This window comes from Sceloporus occidentalis, unplaced genomic scaffold (genome assembly GCF_023333645.1).
Source record: "Sceloporus occidentalis isolate IW3139 unplaced genomic scaffold, rSceOcc1.0.p SCAF_45, whole genome shotgun sequence".
NCBI classification, from domain to species: Eukaryota; Metazoa; Chordata; class Lepidosauria; order Squamata; family Phrynosomatidae; genus Sceloporus; species Sceloporus occidentalis.
The window spans coordinates 2,475,051-2,497,281 of NW_028317025.1; the positions used below are offsets into that span (position 1 = coordinate 2,475,051).

Genomic DNA, 22,231 nt, shown 5'->3' on the forward strand with positions numbered 1-22,231 from the left:
TCTAGAAATCCATTAAAAAAGACAAACAATCAGTATCTGGGCTGTCTGCTGTAACTATGGAAGTAAGGGGCACAAACACTGATCTTGGTCCCTCCATCTTTGCAGGTCACACACCATCAAAATATTTCACATGACAAATCTGAAATGGTTGGAAAGGACGTGGGCTGGAAAATTACAAGAGAATGGGAGAAACTGTCAGATGTAAACAGCCCGAATGATCCGGAAACCCATTTTAGATGTTGGAAAAACCTTTACAATTATATCATATCTACTGGTGCCAATGCAGAAAACATACTAAGAATACAAAATAAAAAGACTATACATTTGGTCTGTAAATGTAAAAAGCTTGGAAGCTCCAAACCTCAGCACACTCTTCCAGATTTAATAAGCATATGTTTAATCCCCTCACTTAAGTATCTTGGTAAATGCAGATTGTTCATAGTATCCCAGGTTATGCGATGAGATCACTGGATGAATCCTGTGTGCTGAAATCAAGCCTTCCATTTCCTGGTGTCCGGGAGTCCCTTCCTCGCTCCTGTTTTCACCCTCCTGTCTTCTAGCTATCAAACAGCTACAAGATGATAATAGTCCAAAACAGAAGGAAACCAAGGCTGGAGTGAGGAACCCTGAGGCTTAGGCCCGAATTATTGCTGGTGAAGATAGGCTCCGGAGACTCATAAAGAGAATCATCTATGGCAAAAAAACAAAAAGGTCAACCAAGAGTGTTAAACATGAATAAATCACTCATTTTACCTACATACATTACTAATAATTGTTATTTTTTTCACTCTTCAATGTATTTGTTGATTTGTCCACTAAACTCTGTTGCACAGATCCTAATGCGTGGCTGCTGTCTTGGCCACTTGGACACCTGACTTTGGGGTGAAAATGCTTAAAATGCATAGGTATGTAAGCACCTTTATGGGTCACATCTCTGACTATGGAGGTAAAGCTACACATAGTCTAAGTGGGCTTGCATTAAGTAACAAGAAAATGCATCACATGACCAGTGGGCTAATATTATTAATCCCCAACTCCCCTTTTAATTGTCAATCCTAAATCTCATGACAACATCCACAGAGAATGGAGAGCACTACATGTTGGCAAATTAATTCACAAATTAATTTACATTATTGCTCTTGGCAACTACCACCAGCTATACAAATTTTAAGTGCTCTGACTATTTTCTGATCAACAAATACCTAAAATGTCCACATTTTATCCACTTTCGTTTTTGCTTTGTGATAGCTTGCTATTTGCACATAAGGTTATTACCATTATTGCTTGTATATCATTATTAAAAACAGAGTAATAATTATCCATTCAAAATAATAAACTTCCAACCAGGGTTATTCCATACAGGAAAAAAAAAACAATTAAAAAAGGGAAAATTACAATTGTTCCAAGCTCAAGAACAAGATTTTTAACAGATAACACACTTGTGCAAATGTACCAAAAACAATTCGGACACATTTTTTGTTTAATTTTTGGTCTATTTTTGGTCTATTCATTCAATTTTGTTCCCTGTCCTTTCAGTTTAGAAAGAAAAATTTTTGTCACACATGCTCTCTAACATTCTCTCATCCTTTCTCATACTCTCACTATCTCCTTCAGACTCTCTCTCCCAGTGGAGCCTCAGTGCACACTCTGTGCCCGATTGGAGAATGAGGAGAGAGGCTGTGCCTGTCATGTGTGCCACAGCTCCTCTCTCTAGGATAATGCAGATGGGTCAGCGGAGAAAGAGAAAAAATGTTCCCTCCTCATTCCTCCAATGGGGAGAGGGTGTGTGCGGAGGCTACACCCTTTGCAGAAGTGCTCCCCTGTTTGATATAGTATACTGTAGGAATTTTTGTTGAACATTTTTGTAACATTAATAACGTGGCACAGTTTACACATAGTACCAAATTAATATTGTCAATAAGTGTACAGCTTGAAACAATGGTACTTACAATTAATGTCCCCCTTTTTAGTTGATTTGGTTCCTGTATGGGACAACCCTAATTGGAAGTGTATTCATTTGAATTGATCAATTAAAAGTTAAGATTTAATTTTGCTAAATTATAACTTAACTTCTTTGGGTTTTTTGGGGGTAGTAAAAGAATTTGTTAAAAACAGTAGTAATGGTGTATGCAAATAATGAGAAATAGCACTTACTTGTTGGACGAACGTAAACTTTCAGCCTGAGGCAGGGCTTATCCACCATATTTGGAGGGGTGGATGCTGGAAAAAAAAAAAAAAATTAATTGGACACTATATGAAAAATACACCTGTCACTTAAATAACATTAAAATTGTTACCATGTTTTAACCTCTGTTTGGAAAAAGATAAATCTGCGACACAATCAGAAAAATACAAACATAGTCAATCAAGACAAAGAGGCGAAAGCCATAAAATACATATGAAAAACCAGACTTATCCTATTTGGCATGGACTCCAATCCATTCTTTAGTTATTGGTGTTAAAATATTTGACTTGATGCACCTTCTCAGTTACTCTCCCGTAATCACTGTGAGGAGAAGCAGCCATTGTTTATCTACCCAGAGAAAGTACCGTATTTGCTCGATTATAAGACGACCCTGATTATAAGACGACCCCCCAAAATCAAAATATTAATTTAGGAAAAAAACAAAAAGCCTGAATATAAGACTACCCTATAGGAAAAAAGTTTTACTAGTAAATATTAATTCATGTAAACTCTTTTTTCTTATTTAATAAAAGCTATGATTGAGAAAAATATATATATTTTATTTCCTTTTATTTGCCAACCTGCCCCCCCAGTTATGCACATCTGCCCCCAGGCTTGCCACTCTGCCCCCAGAAATCCCTTATACCCCCCTATTTGCCACTCTGCCCCATGATGTGCCTTTTAACCCTCTATATGCCACTCTGCCTCCAGAAATGTCTTATACCCTCCTATATGCCACTGTGCCCCATGATATGCCTTTTAACCCCCTATATGCCCCTCTGCCCCATGATATGCCTTATACCCCTATATGCCACTCTGGCATATAGGGGGTTAAAAGGCATATCATGGGGGTGAGTGGCATATAGGGGGTTAAAATGCTTTTCTGGGGGTATATATATATGCTAACAGCAATCACACTCCTATCAAGGCAGCCAGTACATGCTGGAACCTGGGGATGATAGTAGTGTGATTACAGCCTCCCTATGCCATGCTACCACCACCACCCCCCTTACACATCCATGCTATCACACACACACTCATTCACAAACATTTAAATACTCATTCATTCCATTAATCACACATACTCAAAAACCCTCCACGACCACCTTACCTGAACTGCAGATCTCCCACTCGCAGACTTCTGCAGGGGCCCAGCTGTGCCAGCAACTTCTCTGGCCCCGCCCCCAGAGGAAGGAGTGGGGAGGTAGAGTTATGTGAGGACTGTGCTAGCTTCCTGTTCTCCTGCTGCTGGTAGCAGCGAGGCTGCTCGCGACCAAAGCCCGGTAAGCAGGACGGCCCCAGCAGAATGAGGTCTGATTAGAAGACGACCTCGATTATAAGACGAGGGGTATTTTTCAGAGCATTTGCTCTGGAAAAAACCTCGTCTTATAATCGAGCAAATACGGTAGTTTACTTTCACTGCCTTAGGTTTGTAAGGCATTTCTTTATGTAGATCTAGCTGCAATAATAATTGGGGATTATTGTATTACAGCTAGGAGACATGTTCCTTACTGATCACTTTGTTAGTGCACAAAGCAGCTTGCTTGAGGAGGGTCTGCGGCTCCTTAAAAATCAATTACTTATATTCATGTGAGTGGTTTAGATGTACACTTATTAATACAAATTAGGTTCTAACAATCTGTGTGTAGGAATTTATTTTTTGGTGCAGTGTTTACTTACAGAGAGGTTTCCTTATCCTAGGGTCTTATCTTTGCTTTTTTTGCCATTAATTAGCCAGGGCTTCATCTAGTAGTTTTACTATGGGAAGCAGCAGCAAGTCGCATGAATGCTAGCGAAACACATCAGTGTCCAGACAGCATACATACAGTACGATTGGTTGCTCTACTTCTGTTGAGTTCAGAGGACCACAGCTACCATGGAGTCGAATGGAAGTGCTACTGTTAATGTGATAAAAGTGTACGCACAAATGCACCTTGCTTTCCTTACAGGCAACAGGGGAGGTGTTCAATGAGACTCCAATAACCATAATAAGAATCACTGCACCATCTGATTAGCATGCAGTAAGATTCCATCCAAAATGTACTCCAACATGTATTAAATATGAAACAGGGATGGGGTGCTTCTTTAACAACTTTATCAGTTGGTGTTTTTTTATTAATTAAAACAAACCTTAAAATTAGTTGAGCCATTAAAAACACCATGTTATTTCACACGACAGGTCAATTATAGCTGTTTTGTAAATCAACAGTTTATGTAAGAAAAAAGCTAAGCCTATAGAGAATTGCAGTTTTTAACTGTCACCATTCTTTCTGAAAAAGATACTTTTAACTTAGTGCTAAAAAGCACAAAACACTAGCAATTTAATTAATTATTTCAAATGTAGATTACACTAAAATCTATATAGAGCAGGCTTTTGCCAAAATCTGCCGCACTTTGTCATGTAATGTAAATTAACATCCTTCTAAGTCAAGCCTTCAGAACTGAAGTAGGAATCCAGGATGCCTTATACAATCAATACCTTTTGTATGCATACGGTTATATGTTTTGCACATTATGTACACGCCTCTATGTAGAACTTTTAAATATGATATATCCTTACAGCCCTACTACATTTAAAATTTCTGTTTAGTACAAGAAAGAGTTGTAATGGCGCCATATCTTTGTGTAATGATCTACAATATATTGTATGCAATTTTACTTTGTGGGCAGACTGGTATTAGTGCTGAAAAGACCCAGTCTAACTACCATCCACCATCCCCAAAAACCTAGTGCGGTGAGGTTAATCAGAGCAGATGCATTGTAGGACAGATTTGGCACGTTAATATCTTATAAAAATTATATTTGCTAAAGTAGTATTGCAGAAATTGGCATTTGTTTTAAAACTTTCTTCCTTACAATTAATTTAATGTCACATCAATTCCAATAAGTCTCTAAGGGCTGCTGAAACTCCTCACTTAGTAATAGATTATCTTCTCTGTTAGCTGTCAGGCCAACATGGACAATTCCAAGCACTGCTCACTGCTGCCAGATAGAGAGACACTCGCTTGGATCATATCCAAGGGAATTTATTCTCCTCTCCATCAACTTTCAAGTAGTACAATCTATTCCCAAAACAAAAGCAGATTTCAGTTATATCGAAGCATCCCTAGAGATGCAGAATATTTGTAAAATGAGCCTTTTTTTGCAGGTATTTTTCTCATTACTTAACCTTAGTTTGTTCCGCTGCCACTTTGTTAATATTTTTTCTTGTTCTGAGTTGTGCTCAACAACTATAGGCAAACAAAGAAAGTTCAAACCAAGATAGGTGCCAGCTATTAAGAATCATAGTATGAGTTTCAGTGTTCCGAAGCACCCAAAAGTTGATCCACAGCTCAGACTAACATTTCGTGGGTGTGTAATTTGTATGTGCTGTTCTTGTACCTTCCATGTGACACAGAAGAAATTGCTACAATTTGGCTAGTTTGTCTCTTGTGATTGTGCAGCAATCAAATTACTTAAGTAGCTGCTGTGCTAATAACAAATTAGTATTCAATGGTCTAATTTACACAAATTTCACCTTGTCATTGCTGTGTAATTAGTGACAATTATTGAAATGCGTAAGCAGGAGGGGTTTGTACTTTATAAAAGCCTCCCCTGTGGACTTGTAGCAGCAGTGGTTCTGACTAATAATAAACTTTCCTGGTGGCACATGCAAACTGAAATCTCGGGAAGACCTGCACATATTACTATCATTACCATCTTTTATTTATCAAATATTACATATTACATGACTGTATATGCCAGACCATGATTACAAGGGGATGCAATGTCTAAGAATAGAAACTGTTACCAAGTGTTAGAGAGTGACTCCACATTTAACAAGTGGCCTAATTCTTTAAAATGATTATAGTTTACCATAAAGGCAAATGAGATTGCCAAGAAGGGTGAACTGGTAGGGGGCGCCACCATGAGTTGAACATTGCTCACCTAGCATGCTAAAAACCCTTAAAAATGGCCCCAGTTTTTTAGATGTTTGAATAGACAGATACATTAAGGTTAAAAAATGAACCTTCAAATCTCATAACTGTATCAATAAAGATCACCTCTTCCTGTTCTGTTCTGTTTTTTTATACTTTTTATATCTTTATAATGTGAATTATAGCTGGTATGCTTTTAAAGCAATTATGCCATTTTTGTCATACTGATTACATCTAGCTTCCATCAGTTAACTGCTATTGTATCAACCATTCCTATGCACCATAACATTGGCACTATTTTACTCTACAGTTCCTAAACATGTCAACAAAGCATATTTCCTGAATGGCAGGTGCTACTTCTAACCCTGGTGATATTAATGTATTCAGGCCTAGGCTGTCAGGTCTAGGGAAGTGGCAGCCCTCTACAGCTAAAGCAATGGGGTATTGGGCAATAATGCCTTCCAGTGTCCGCTGATCAATGGATCTTGCCGACACAGTTTCCTCAGCATGCTGTACCCAGCATTTTGCGTCCTTCTGAACGGAGTACCAACATAAGATGCAAGAACAGTGACCGCAGAGCTGAGTACAATGACTATGTTCCTGGCACATTATCATGATCCTGCCTGGCTGCACACTTCTACATTTTTGGAGCCATAAACTACCACTGGAGAAATAACAGTTTTAACCATTTTGCAACGAAGAACATAGTTTTAAGCCATTAAAAACAATGCATTGTCATGAAAGGGTTAAGTCACAGAATTTTGACAGTAGAGGTAGGAAGATGTAGTACTATGTTCTGTTTTTTCAGCAAAAAATATTTGGAAAGCAGGAAATAAAGTAAAAAGTGTAACAGAAGAATCAAAACACAAAAATAATGTTCCATACCACCTAGGGTGACTACATGTCCCATGCCTGGGCAGCCTCAATCCAGGACAATGTATTGTCCCTGAATTAAAACGCCGTCTTTTTTTTATGCGGAGGAAAGAGAGGGGCACCGAGCGGGCGCTTATGAAGTTTTCAGCAACCGCTCAGCGCCCCTCAGTCTCCTCCGTGAGGCCTCTAGCTTGGTTGCGGTGCCGGCATTTCATGCTGAGTGCCGGAATATAATGTCATATTCTGGTGCTCAGCAGTGAAGCTGCGTGCACCGCAGCAGAGCAGGGAAACAGAGGCCTTGCACTCCCACCGCAGGACTTCTGGAAGGTAAGTGAACTACAAAGGGAGAGAGGGTAGATAATAAGAAGGGGAGGAGAGGGGGTAGACAGGGAGAAGGGGAGGAGAGGGGTAGATAGTGAGAAGTGAGAGGGGGTAGATAGTGAGAAGGGAGGGAGAGGGGGTAGAAAGTGAGAAGGGGGCAGATTCATAATTGAATGAGTGAGAGAAAGAATGAATTAATGTGTGAATGAATTGTCTGAATGAGTGAGAGAAAGAATGAATTAATGTGTGGATGAATTGTCTGCAAACAAGGAGAGTATGAATTAATGTGTGGATGAATTGTCTGAATGAGGGAGATAATTAATAAATTTGTGAGAATGCATTAATGAATATGTGTAAATGATTTGTGTGAGTGAGAGAATAAATGATTGTGTGAATGAATTGTGTGAATGAAAGCGTGAATTAGTGAGTAACTGTAAAAGTGCTTGTGTGTATCATAGATGTATAATTGATTTGTGGAAAGGTAAAGATGGTAGAAGCAGAGTGTTTGAGCCATGGGGATCAAGATGGCATAGGCAGGGTGTTAATGGGACAAAATTGACTCAAAGATGGCAAGTCCTATGTGTGTTATCTGGGTGCTGATCGTGTTCTATGTGGGTAGTGTGGACACCAGGGCTGGCTTTGGGGTGTGCAACCTATGATTTATGCCTGTAATTTAGTGTTTTGTCTATACATTTAATGCTGAGTTTGTATGTGATTTCCAATTGATCTATACCTGCAAAGCTGGGTTTGTGTGTTATTCTGTTGATCCATATCTGCTATGCTATGTTTCCATACATTATTTATGTATACCTACAAATATAAGGTTTGTGTGTCTTATTTAGTTGATCTATACATGCAAGTGCTGTTTTATGTGTTGTTTATTTGATCTATACCTATTTTTTGGTTTGGGAGTGGAGGGGGTGATTGCATGCTAAGGAGCATGGAGTGGGGCCCAAGGAAATGTTTACATAGGGTCCAATATTTTCAGTATAAAATGTATTGGCAGCAGCGTCTAATATTTATATATATTGGCAGCAGGGGCTAATATTTATATATATTGACAGCAGGGGCTAATATTATTATATATTATCAGCAGGGTCTAATATTTATATATATATTGGCAGCAGGGACCTTTATTAATATATATCGGCAGCAGGGTCTAATATTAATATATATCGGCAGCAGGGACCAGGCCCGGACTGGGACAAAAAATAGGCCCGGGCATTTAAGCCAGAGCAGCCCATTTTTATTTATTTATTTATTGTTAAAGCCCACCCTTCATGTACCATCTTTGCATTTACTCACTCATTCACACAAATCATTAACACATTCATTAATGCAGTCTCACAAATCATTCAAGCAATTCATCCACACATGAATTCATTAATTGTCATACGCATTCACACAATTCATCCACACATTTATTCATTCATTCTCATACGCATTCACACTACCCCCTCTCCCCATCTTATCTGCTCCTTCTCACTATGTACCCCCTTTTCACTATCTAACCCCCCTCTGCCCCTTCTCACTGCACCCCCTCCCTCACCCTACTTACCTTGTTGCCGGAGCAAGCAGCAACTGCGACCGGGCCGCGGCAGGGCCGGATTGATTTAGGGGCTGATGAAGCTGCAGCTCCAGGCCCCTACCTTAAAATAGGCCCAGACTGACTGGGCCTATGCAGCCTCTACGGCCGCATTAACGCAGGACCCCTTAAGCCCGCCGGAACTGCGACCGGGTCCGCCACTCTAAGGAGCCGGGAAGCCCCCACCAGTGCCGGCCTTAGGGGTCTGCGGCCGCACAGGGCTTAAATTAAAACATCGTGGTTTTTTTGTAACTTTATTTAACATCCTCCATGTTAAATAAAGTTAACAAAAACTTTATTTAACATGGAGGATGTTAAATAAAGTAAAAAAAAAAACAACAAAAACCCCCCCGATGTTTTAATTTAAACCCTGAGCCCTGGTGGGGGCTTCCCTGCCCCTTACGGTGGCGGACCCGGTCGCAGTTGCGGCGGGCTTATGGGGCAGATGCCCCTTATGCCCTGCGTTAATGCGGCCGTAGAGGCCGCATAGGCCCAGTCAGTCCGGTCCTGACTGGGCCTATTTTAACGTAGGGGCCTGGAGCTGCAGCTCCATCAGCCCCTAAATCAATCCGGCCCTGCCGCGGCCCGGCCAGTCCGGGCCTGGCAGGGACTAATCTTAAAGAAACTGCCAGTTCAGCTGTTATTTTGAAATTATATTCATAGTCTTTACTTCAAAATAAGTACATATTATGTACTTAAAAATGCATGTCTAATGCACACCTGTGTGTGTGATCTCATGTGCTTCATAGTGTGTCCCTGAATGGCAGAAATAAAATGTTGTCACCCTAATACCACCCCTTCCCTTCAGCTAAAAAAATAAAAACTCTCTTTAAAACAAACCATAATGTTGATGGCTAAAATTTTAAAATTTGTTTGGAAAGAACACGTTCCAGTATTGGCCCATAGCTTTCTTAATACATGTCAAACCTATGAATGTGTGTGTGTGTGTGGGGGGGGGTTGTTGCAGAACCCTCATTGCTGTTTCTTTCTTCATGTGGATGTACCCTGGCCAAGAAATCCAAAGCAGCATTACTAAGCTTGTTTGAAAAGTTGATTTTTTGTTCATAAAATGGATGCACAAAATATGTCAAAATGACCAATGAGTTGTCTGCCATTCAGAAATATATTGATGTTTTCTGAGTGCTATCAAAGTTACAGACTAAGGAAAGCAAATTTGAAAACTACCATATTTTGTTGCATGTAAGTCTGGCTTTTACTAAGAGAAAAAAATTCTAAACCCCCCCAAATAATAATAAATAAAAATAATAATAAAAAATAAAAACATGGATGTGATAGTCTTTACACCATGAAAAAACGGGCAGGCTACATGGGCTGTCAAATTCTATGTTTCTACATTTCTAAAGCAATAGGGTCTCATTTAATTGTTTTCCTTTCCTTTCATTAAGGTTCAACGTATGGTGAGTTGCCTTATATTCAAACAAATATGGTAAATGCTGTGACCCAAAGATGTTGTTTCTGACACAACACATTTCATACTGATATGATGGTCACAGATTCATGCATTCTGCTGTGGACTCCAAACTAATCCTTTTTCTGAAGAAGAGGTCAACAAAACCTTGCTAATGTATTATTCTGACAAGCCATGCCTAATATTATTCACAGCTATGGGGATTTTACTTGTATTTATCACTGTGATCTACTGTATACTGTGGACTAATGTGCTGCATTTTTTTCTAATTTCTGTATATTTTATGAACAAATGGATATATCTGTAAGTCAGAAGGCAGACTTTGATGCTGCTCTACAGGTTTCTGAAAAGGTAGACATACCTGCCAACTCTCCCTACTACAATCAAATTTCCTACCACTAATTGGTTGCCTCAAGCAGCTAGTCAGGTAATGCAAAAATTTGACTCGGAGGGGGCATTGGGCTTCAGCTTCTCTTAAATGTAAGTGCTTTAATTTCATTTTTTATAAGCTTAGTGCATACATATGAAAGTACTTTTAATATGCATTATTAGAGTGTCCCTTTAACACTAAATATTTTTGGTTTACAATTCCTGTTGAAATGGTCTTGCCAATACCAAATACTTGTTCACAGATATATGTATTGGTTCCCATTGCTGAACTACAGAATTTAGTATTCCCTCTCCAGTACAATACAGATGACGTTCTACTGTTGTCTAAGTGTGGTGCAGTCACCATGACAACTAGGGAACGTTTCTGCTAATTTCTCCACATTATAAATGGAATCCAAAAATCTGTTTCAATGAATAGAAACACTCCTCTCACTTCAAACCTTTTTCAAATTTCACTGGTCACTCAAAAAGATGCATACAGAAAGGCATTGTTCCTATCGAGCCTGCAATATGCATCATTCATAAGTGTCCGGCTTCAAGCAAAGAACACAAGAGAGCGTTCTCTGGCTGGCATTAGCAAGAACATTTAACTCAGCAAAGGCTGCAGCAGTGAATCCAGAACTGCTGTGATTGGGACTCTTTGAACATCTGACTACTCATCACTTTGATTTAATGGGCTCTTAGGGACTTCAAGACTTTCTGGCTAGGTCTAGATGAGAGAAATTATACCAAAAACAGCAGGTCCATAATATTTCAGCTCCTGCTCATGATAACTCAGAAAGTTCAACCCTGACTTACAATTTTGGCCCTTTACCTCATACCTCTGTGAGTATATTAGGTTTTATGCTATTCCATTTCATGTGTGCTAAAAATTTTTAGACCACCAAAGCCTAAATGTCTTCTAAAGATCTGAATTCTAAAATGTTTAGGTGGTATCTTCTTCTCCGTTGACTCCTGTGTAATCTTTAATGTTTTGATTTTGCAAGTGGCATGCCATAAAAATAATCATACCAAAATATAATTTAAATAAAGACAAAAAAGTCAATGGTTGGGGGAGTTGCAAGGATTTTGCAACTGTCCCTCTCTTTCCACCTCCCTCCCAATGAAGGGAAAAACATTTCTACAAGACATCAAGAAATCTGTTCATCAGAGGTGTCTGCAACACCATTGTTTGAATGGAATAGTTCCTCAAGTGTCCGGGTTAAAATCATTTGCCAATATAAGTGAACATCCTTATGTGGAGATCTACTCTGCATAAATGACTCTCCATTTGTAAAAGTCAGCCTCTGCAACCACAGATAATTTCTTTTCTTCAAGGCGGCCACTGGTTATTTTTAAAGCCTGTTTACTTGAAGAGAAAAGGTGGTATCAGCAGTTTCTGTGTGTCTAAGGTTTTATCTCCCTTTTAATGGATTCATTTTAATTTTTTATATGTATTATAGTGCAATGCTTCTGGTATAACTATGCTTTTTGTTCCTGGCGTAAATGTCTTCCTTGTTCTCATATGCTCAAATCAATATCTCATATATCAGATATAGCCACCAAAATGTTTAAGGCGCACAGCCTCAGAGTTGTCTGGCACCTGGGCAGTGACTTAACCACAATATAACTGGTCCTGTACTGGGGCATTGTATTTTTTTTTTAACTGTATCACTCTGAATAACGTCACATCTTGTTTTAAGTAAGCAAAATAAGTTAATTTAGGAACATCTGGATATCCTGTGCTGGCAGGAAGCAGGCGGTACATTGAGATGTGTGCTGACCATGTAGGGAGGATTGCATTGCTGGGTAATTCCAAAGCCGCATGCCATGAAAACCTTAGTGGATGCACCAACATTTTGGAGATAGACACTGGGTCATACTTCCTACCTCCTCCATTAAATAACAAGCAGCAAGGGCTTGTTCAAGGGTCCAAACTACTCCAACCCAACCCTGTTTCTTGAACTACCATTTATAAATATGGCGGATAACGTCAGAGGCCTACATCTAAAAGGGATGGTCATTTTGCTTAGTTGATTCCTTATTGCTTTATTTAGAAACCCCATTTATATACTTCTCTGGCAACTGGTCCCTAATTATGTATTCTCCCCCCAGTTTTAGGATTGAACCCTCCAGCTACAAATCCACGCAATTGGCACTAAGTTAATTTAGCTTAACTGGCTAACTTAAAATTTGACATAACCGTCCCTTTAACAAGATGTTCTCACTACGTTTGGTGCTAATTTGTTCCAGAACAGCAGGGAGCTACTTGAATAAAGCATGCTGTAAAGAAACATTTTGTTTCTATGATTATGCGCTAAGGAACACGGTGACATCACTATGAAATATTTGGGAGGCTAATCAATTCCTGGGAGACCTTTCTGCAGTTATAGAATTACAGCTAGTAATTGTGTTAGGGACCCTTAGAAGGGGATAATTACAAGTTTAAATCCATTACATTAATGACTTATCTTTGTAGGAGAGTTAATTAGTAGAGGTTCCAGTGGCGTTATGCCCATATTCTTTGCGAGAAATCAGATTCTTACAGAGGAAGTCTAATGACCTAAGGGTCAAACAAGTCGCTTCCTGGATCTTTTCCTTATATTCTAATTTTTGCTATGTTCATTGGATTTTTTTTAGATCCAGCTCAATATGAACTATTATTTTCAAGAGACGGGATAGTAGTCTCCTGGAACAGCTGATACTGTATGCTGTATTGATTTACACACTACTCAAGTCAGTCTTTTAAAATACGTTTTAAACAGGGAATAGATAGACAGGAAGTTCCATGTGACATGGTGCCAGAAAAATATTAAAATGTCCCCTACAGATGGCACTGGCTAGATTATATTTTTTAGCTACTCGGGTGTACATACTTACAAATATAATAATACTCATGTCCAGGACGAAACTCAAACCCCAGAGAGAAAGGAGTAAATAGCTGGAATTTTTCAGAAAACTTCAATGGCCCATTTGGGGAGTCTGGTCGGTTGCACTCCCAGCGTTTGAACCCTTTCTGCCGGTGGTCACAGGAGGCATGGCCATCAAAATTGACCATGTAGAGTATGTAACGCTCCATTCTGTCTGAAGGCAGAGGAATTTCGTAATGGGGGCAGTAAATGTCCAGATAATCGTTAATGCTCACGTCTACGGTATAATCACCATGGTGAAACCTGCGAAAAGAAAAATAATAAAGAACAGTTAGATCTTTGTCTATAAAACTTCTCACCAACCTGTCTCTGTTTCAACCGTATTAACATGACTACATCAAATGTGATTGCATGCAAAGTAAAAGGTTGCTAATCACAGAATATATATATATATATATATATATATATATATATAACCTAGGTATATCACTGGAAGTGTGCCAGCTTGGTACACCACAGACTTTGGGTCCCAGCTGTTAATATAATTTACTTATTTCTATAAGAAAATGTTATGTGTACAGAGAATATTCAGCTGCTGGCTTAGTATGTCTACAGTCAGGTGCTGAACAGGTGCTATACAAGAGGATACACATCGTAATAGATTAAAAAAAAAAGTCTGTATTGTTTTATTTTTCTTTGTGCACGAAGTAAAAATGGCAACACACACTGGATCATATTTATAAAGAGGACTAAGAGTTAAAAATGGAGAAATCACTATGGAAACCAGTAAAAATTGCCATGCTCATTACTGCACATTTGGACACACTAGAGACAAACAGGTTGAAAACATTAAAAATTGTAAATATAATTACATTTTTTTTTAAATAAAATGTTGCATGTTTAAGAGAGTGTTTGAGCCTTTATTCCAGCACTCTGTAGTTTAGTATATATTTATATTTGCAACAAGTGCTGCCCAGAACCAATAACACATGAAGGCGTCAAAACATCTGGTGTAATTCCAAGTTATATGTTATGTTGTGTATTTGCAATACTTTATTCCAAACTGTTTTAATGCCATCCCAAAACCAAGTAATTTTGTATTATGAACTGCTCATAAAACATGTACTCATCAAAGAAACCTATCTTAAATCTAGAGAAGAAAATGAGTGCTTAGTGCTTTTAAAAGTTTTTTTTAGTGTTGCCATATCAGCTTTTTTTTTTACCATAGTACATAGTTACTGTATATATACAGTATATAACTCACATATTGCTGACAGGTCATGTAAAGTGCTGCAGCAATATGTGAAATGTATACCCTACAGTTCGATTTTTCTATTCAATTTATGCTTTGGGTACGCACATATACACCCCCTCCCCCCCAAATGTGCACCACTTTTTATATCCCTGGTGTACAGTGAACAAAAAAGTTCTACCATTAGGGCAAAAAATTGCAATTATGTCTTATTTGATTCTTGTGTAAAAAAATAATTTTGACAACTGCATACATAGCATTAAGGCACAAAATAAAAATGAACCTTCTCTATACCATATGCTGAGCTTTGTGTCTAAATTAGTTTACGTTAGCCACTCGGCGTGACTTCACATAACGGCTTTTTATTCGGCTTTCATGTACTTTGATTTTAAAGTATCTTAAAGCTTTAAATATATAGATGTATAAACACATCAAAATGTACCTATGACATTTCTACATATCGATGGCATGGAACATGCGCCCTTACTTTGCCATGATTTTTTTTTCCTATTTGTTATGTGGAAAATCAAAAGGGTTAGCGGTTCGTTCTACCTTCATGGTGAGTAAGAATACTATGGATTGCATCACAAACACATCTCTCCCAAGTGTATACTTCCCCATTATTCCAAAGATTAATTGAAATATCCCGTATGATTTTTTTTTGTGTGCATGAATTTGACAAAAAATGTCTGTGTCCTCCTTGTTAAATCCCAGAGAGGAATTGCTGACGTTATTCACAGCAGGGCTTCCTCACCAATTAATTTACGGTTTCCACCCGTACTCAAGAGTTGGAGAAATCTGCGTGCTTGGCAGAGATGTCTTGGGCCTGTCGTAACAATTGTATGTCGAGCGTCTGACAGGCAGAGTAGAAATCTGCCTTAATTACCTACAGAAATACAATCGACAACTACACTCGGCACCGGCTGGTACACTTAGAATAAAATGTTTTGCTCAGGGCTCTTCTGAATGGATGCCAGCCTGAGACAATAAAAGAAAAGAAAACTTAATCCGGCAGTCCCTGGTGCTCAGAGCACACACATACTGAGAAAGCTCTGAACGTGTGTGCTGCCTCTGGTACAGGTAGTATGTATGCATTTCTGTGCAGCTGCAAGAAAGGTTTGGATTAATTTGTCATGCCCTAGAGGATCCTCTGAGGGATCCCAACCTTACAAATATATACGAGCGGACTCATTTATTTTACATAAGATATCTCCCTACTCTGGGGAACTGTAAGATTCTGGTCTCTAGTGACATGGACCTTTTTAAATGTGACAAATTTATCAATGGGTTTCAACTCAAACTGCAAGAGCAATATCCTGAGACCCCAAAATAAGGATAACACTCTCCCCCCGGGTACTTTTTTATCAATCCCTATACTAAGCACTTGTGCTAAAATGATTAAAAAAGAGGACCGAGCGACTGTTCAGGCAAGCTTTATGCAATTAAAGTTAAAATGCCCAGCATCTTAGACCTCATACCGGGCAGAAGTGAAATCTTGTACTTGGAGATACGGCGAATAAAACATATTTAACACTTTAAGCAGTGGGCAATCTTTTCCTCTCCGTTGAGCTGGTCTAATTGATACGCAAATATACCGTATTTGCTCGATTATAAGACGAGGTTTTTTTCAGAGCAAATGCTCTGAAAAATACCCCTCGTCTTCTAATCGGGGTCGTCTTCTAATCAGACCTCAAATAGAGGTCTGATTATGAGACTAAGATCCAGATCCCCCGCACCGCTGCAGGGGACCTGGATCCTCCTGTCTCCCCCCCCCCACACTTACTTACCGGTGCTTCCTGCTGTATTGCCGGGGCAGCGGGTTGACGTCTACGCGATCCGCGTAGACAACGTCCGCTGCAGCCGGAAGGAGGTGTGGCTAGCAGCGGGGGTTGTCTGCGTCCGTCGCGGATACCTTCCCCGACTGTCAGAAATCAGAGTTCCCCGCACAGGTGCCGGAACTCTGATCTCTGACAGCCGGGAAAGGTATCCGCGACGGACGCAGACAACCCCCCGCTGCCAACTCCACCTCCTTCCGGCTGCAGCGGAAGGAGACGTCAACCCGCTGCCCCGGCAATACAGCAGGAATTTGGAAGCACCGGTAAGTGTGTGTGCGTGTGTGTGTTAAATGGGGGACATAGGGCATTTCTGGAATGCCTTATACCCCTATATGCCACTCTGGCACTTAGGGGGTTAAAAGGCATATTATGGGGCAGAGTGGCATATAGGGAGTTATAAGGCATTTCAGGAAGCAGAGTGGCGTTAAGGGGGCATTTAATAGAGCACTCTGCCTCCTGAAATGCCTTATAGAGTGCTCTATACAATGCCTTTTAACTCCCTTAATGCCACTGCCTCCTGGAATGCCTTATACCTCCCTATATGCCACTCTGCCCCATAATATGCATTTTAACCCCCTAAATGCCAGAATGGGATATAGGGGTATAAGGCATTTCTGGAGGCAGAGTGGCACATAGGGGGTCAAAAGGCATACCATGGGGCACAGTGGCATATAGAGGGTTAAAAGGCATATCATGGGCCACAGTGCCATATTGGTGTGGCAAGCCTGGGGGCAGATGTGCGTAACTGGGGGACAGGTTGGAAAATACAAGGAAATAAAAACAAAAAAAATATTTTTCTCAATCATAGCTTTTATTTAAAAAAATAGTTTACATGAATTAACATTTACTGGTAAAACTTTTTTCCTTTAGGGTCGTCTTATATTCAGGCTTTTTCTTTTTTTCCTAAGTTAATATTCAGATTTTGGGGGGTCGTCTTATAATCAGGGTCGTCTTATAATCGTGCAAATACGGTAAACAGAGAGAAGAATTAACTACATTCAGTCTTCCTAATCTGTGTATTCCACCCCCCCATATATCCTGACTAGATTGGCAGGCGTAAATGGGATGCCTGTTGTAATATGTTTGCAAGGAAAGACAAGTGCGAGAAGCTCTACGGGAACGCTTGTCAGCTGTCAGTCTCCTTTTAAACAACTGAAGACAAAACACTGGCAGAACCCCTTGTGTGAAGTCAGCGTCCGGGTCACCAACACTTCAACTGCAAAGCATGGGGAATAATTCATGAACCTTCCAATTCCACAAGGCCCTTCGGAGCTCTCCAAGAACTCAAAAGTGAACACTATCCAGGAAACCCTAATGGCTGAGACAAATTCTCACTGCATCATATTCAAGAATGCATTCCAAAATACAAAGGCAATCATTCATTGACACACTCACCCCATGTAAATAGTAATGGTGCACTATGGAGAGGCTGGAGTGCAAGAGTGGGAATAGCACAGCTCGGCATAGCCATGGTGTACTTCGTGTCCTCCCAGTTCCATCTGTAATGCTTAGCAGTTCTGGCAGTTGGCCCAGACCAAAGTCAAAACTACTACTACTACCGCTTCTAGACTACTTTGGGGGGTAATAAAAGACAACATAGTCAGAACTTTGTATTGCTATATGGTGGGATCTGGTGATAACAGTCACACTGGTACCCCTGACAGTCCGCATCCTTATCATCTGTAGTCTGGCACTGCTCTATCCTGGTAATATGCCTCTGTCTGCACCTTGAGGCATTCCTGGCTCACACAGATGAGGATTAGCACCACTCCGCTCTCTAAAGAAACATTTATGCCAAAAAGTTACTTGTCTCTCTTCTCCGTGTGAAGAATTCATCCGTCTGATCTCTATTTAAATGGAGATTGCTCCAGCTAACAAAGAGAGTCCCACTGGGCTTGTAAGTGGCAATTCAGCTCGATGGGTAGGATCACATTGATGGCCCCTGGAAATGCAGCCTGATAGTGTGAGCAGATACCGCAGCATTTAATAGAGATGGGGAGACAGTAGGGGATGAGAACACATGCAATATTTAAAGAAGGAAGACACCAAGGACCAGAGACTTGCCTACAAATCACATTGGAAGACTGCTATGCACAGAAAGCTATAAAGGCACATATAAATAGACAAATAAACACAAACATATATGTTAACCTGTGATCTTTTTATAATCAATATATTTTAATATTTCAGATGTTTAAGAATAAGCTTTAAAAAAAAGCTGATTTTTTTATAACAATTGTTTAATAATAAGTGAATAAACATATCTATCTACGCACATAATACTTGTGGGGGCCTTGCTACATTTTATTTGGAATGAATTTTGGACTGTTTATTATGAAAGCCAATAGCACACATGTTGTATACAGCCATGAGGTTTAAGACAGCCTTCAAAATATTTTCCAAATTCAAAATCTATATACCGACTATCAGGGCGTGCTGGGAGCGTAGAGCAAGGTGGAGAAGTAGGAGGCCAAGGTATTTGTGGTCCGAAGGGTAAGGGCAACAACGGGTACGAGCTAGGCCAGGATAGGAGAAATACACAAAGTCCAGTAAACAATGCCAAAGTCAGGTGCCGGGAAGTCTATCAAACAGCGTAGGATAATCACAGAAGGAATAGGGTCTGAGCAGAGCAAAGCTAGCTAGTAAGCTCAATAACTAAGCACCTAATGAAGGGTGTGCAGGGTTTTTATATGGGCTGTCAGGTAAAGCTCCTCCCTCTAACTCCAGAGTGCTCCCGCCTTCTCCCACTATACTATGCAATCCCCCGAAGGGATTGCCAGCCTCTTTCTTCGCCTTCCCCGCCTTTGCCAATAAGGTAGGGTCCACGGATGTCGGGACACGGCCCCTTGCCTTCGCCAACCTGGAGGTGCACGTGGATCGTGGCACGCGTTCAGCTGGAGGCCGGGGACGCGGCCTACCTCGCAATGGAGCGGCAGCATGTGGTGGAGGTGGTAGGGGGAATTGGAGGAAGGGAAACTCGAGGAGCAGGCCTTGGAGCCTGACACCGACTCATTCTGCTGGAAATTTTCAAACATGTATTTCTGCCTAAAAAATAATAATTTGATAAGCATCAGAAATTCCTAGAGATACATTTTAATCAATCCAATAGAGAGCTCAGTAAATATACTATCTTCTGATTTAGCTCAGGGCTAACAATGGTATATTCTTATGTGTATAATTTAATTCTTATACCTGTTTGTAGCCTCGAAGCGTAGATTTCTACACTAGAGGCCTTACACTTGCAAACTATATAAAAAATGAAAAGAAAAAAAAACAGATCAACACATCAAAGACCTGTGATTAAAAAAGAAATCTGTATTCTACCTCCCATCACCCGTATTAAATGTTTTAAGTGAAAACAAGTTACCCTGATTAACCTTCATGCAAAATACAAATTGTTTTTATATATTCTGCCCAAAAATTATCAAATTCTCTTACCTCTACTTCACAGTATAATCATTATTAGTTAAAAAATTGTAGCTATTTTTTTTAACACACAGACACACATTACCCCTGTTTGTAAATAATTAAATGCATTTTATTGATTTATAGTTATTAATTGATGTCTGATTCCGTCTTTGTTTTAAATGTGAAAAATCTAATTTTATTGCTGCGCACTGTATTTCTCTGATTCTGTGTTTAGCATGTGGGGAAGATTTTGTGTAAAATTAGAAAAAGCCTCGGCACATACTGAGATAAAGCGTACACGTAGCAGGGATAGAGATACAGCCTGCCTGGTTACATCTGAGATGAGCCGCCCAACTCATTATTACCCTCATCAGCACTCCGGTCACATCGGGAAAAAAACACTAATTAAGGGCAGTCCTCTTTTTTTCCATCCTGACAATCCGGTAGTGCCAACCATGCCCCTGGCAAGGTAACTTTTAAAATGTGAAATTAATACAAGAGAACAATTTACCAGGGCACTTTTCAAAACTCCACTTCATATTAAAGTCTAGGGAAGGAGCAAGGATTAGAAATAATTTGCATTTAAATCAAAAAACCCAGAGATCCTTGCAGACTGACAAATTTGTTAAATTACTCTTTATTAGATATTATAAATTGTACACATTGGGAAACAGATAAAAGCAGATAAGATGTGTGGGTGAGAAGAACAACGAGTATATTTACACCATTACACTATCGCGTATTTCAGAGGAACTCATCTACAAATAGATGTGCAGCTAAAAGGCAAGATCATTTTCCCGAAAGAAAGCTGCCGCAGGGCTGTGCTATGCTAGGGAGTCAATTTATTATTATTTATTGATTTATATTGCACAAACATATTCAGCACTGCCGTATAATAAGTAAACAGGACTTTACAGGTAGTACAATACATATTAAATTGAACTTCCAAAACAAAAAGTTGACAAGGGCCCTGGCAAAATGAGCATACAATCTAGTCAATTTATCCTGTTGATGTCATGTGCAATGCAAACTGTTGCTAGACTAACCTCCCATTACCTTCAGCCAGACTACCGACAGCTAAGGATGCTAGAAGTTATGGTAAAATAACAAGCCAACAACTGTAACACCGAGTATGGGGCATATTCCTTTTTGTTAGTAAAAATAAAACAAAAACTGTTTTATTTTTAGTTTTGGATACTTAGCATTTTGCTATTGGAGACAGGATTTACCGTATTTGCTCGATTATAAGACGAGGTTTTTTTCAGAGCAAATGCTCTGAAAAATACCCCTCGTCTTCTAATCGGGGTCGTCTTCTAATCAGACCTCAAATAGAGGTCTGATTATGAGACTAAGATCCAGATCCCCCGCACCGCTGCAGGGGACCTGGATCCTCCTGTCTCCCCCCCCCCCACACTTACTTACCGGTGCTTCCTGCTGTATTGCCGGGGCAGCGGGTTGACGTCTACGCGATCCGCGTAGACAACGTCCGCTGCAGCCGGAAGGGGGTGTGGCTAGCAGCGGGGGTTGTCTGCGTCCGTCGCGGATACCTTCCCCGACTGTCAGAAATCAGAGTTCCCCGCACAGGTGCCGGAACTCTGATCTCTGACAGCCGGGAAAGGTATCCGCGACGGACGCAGACAACCCCCCGCTGCCAACTCCACCTCCTTCCGGCTGCAGCGGAAGGAGACGTCAACCCGCTGCCCCGGCAATACAGCAGGAATTTGGAAGCACCGGTAAGTGTGTGTGCGTGTGTGTGTTAAATGGGGGACATAGGGCATTTCTGGAATGCCTTATACCCCTATATGCCACTCTGGCACTTAGGGGGTTAAAAGGCATATTATGGGGCAGAGTGGCATATAGGGAGTTATAAGGCATTTCAGGAAGCAGAGTGGCGTTAAGGGGGCATTTAATAGAGCACTCTGCCTCCTGAAATGCCTTATAGAGTGCTCTATACAATGCCTTTTAACTCCCTTAATGCCACTGCCTCCTGGAATGCCTTATACCTCCCTATATGCCACTCTGCCCCATAATATGCATTTTAACCCCCTAAATGCCAGAATGGGATATAGGGGTATAAGGCATTTCTGGAGGTAGAGTGGCACATAGGGGGTCAAAAGGCATACCATGGGGCACAGTGGCATATAGAGGGTTAAAAGGCATATCATGGGCCACAGTGCCATATTGGTG

At 40.2% G+C, this 22,231-nt stretch overlaps 1 protein-coding gene across 1 annotated transcript in view; it reads right to left on the minus strand.

Annotated features, from left to right (window-relative positions):
- Positions 1-571: 571 nt before the first annotated feature.
- Positions 572-22,231, minus strand: part of LOC149289455 (ephrin-A2-like) — a 73,270-nt gene continuing 51,610 nt past the window's right edge. The window contains exons 2-4 of the mRNA XM_089490608.1: positions 13,560-13,852; positions 2,155-2,220; positions 572-690 (exon numbers count right to left, since the gene is read on the minus strand). Coding sequence (XP_089346734.1) covers positions 572-690; positions 2,155-2,220; positions 13,560-13,852 — 478 coding nt within the window. The remainder of the gene's footprint in view (positions 691-2,154; positions 2,221-13,559; positions 13,853-22,231) is intronic.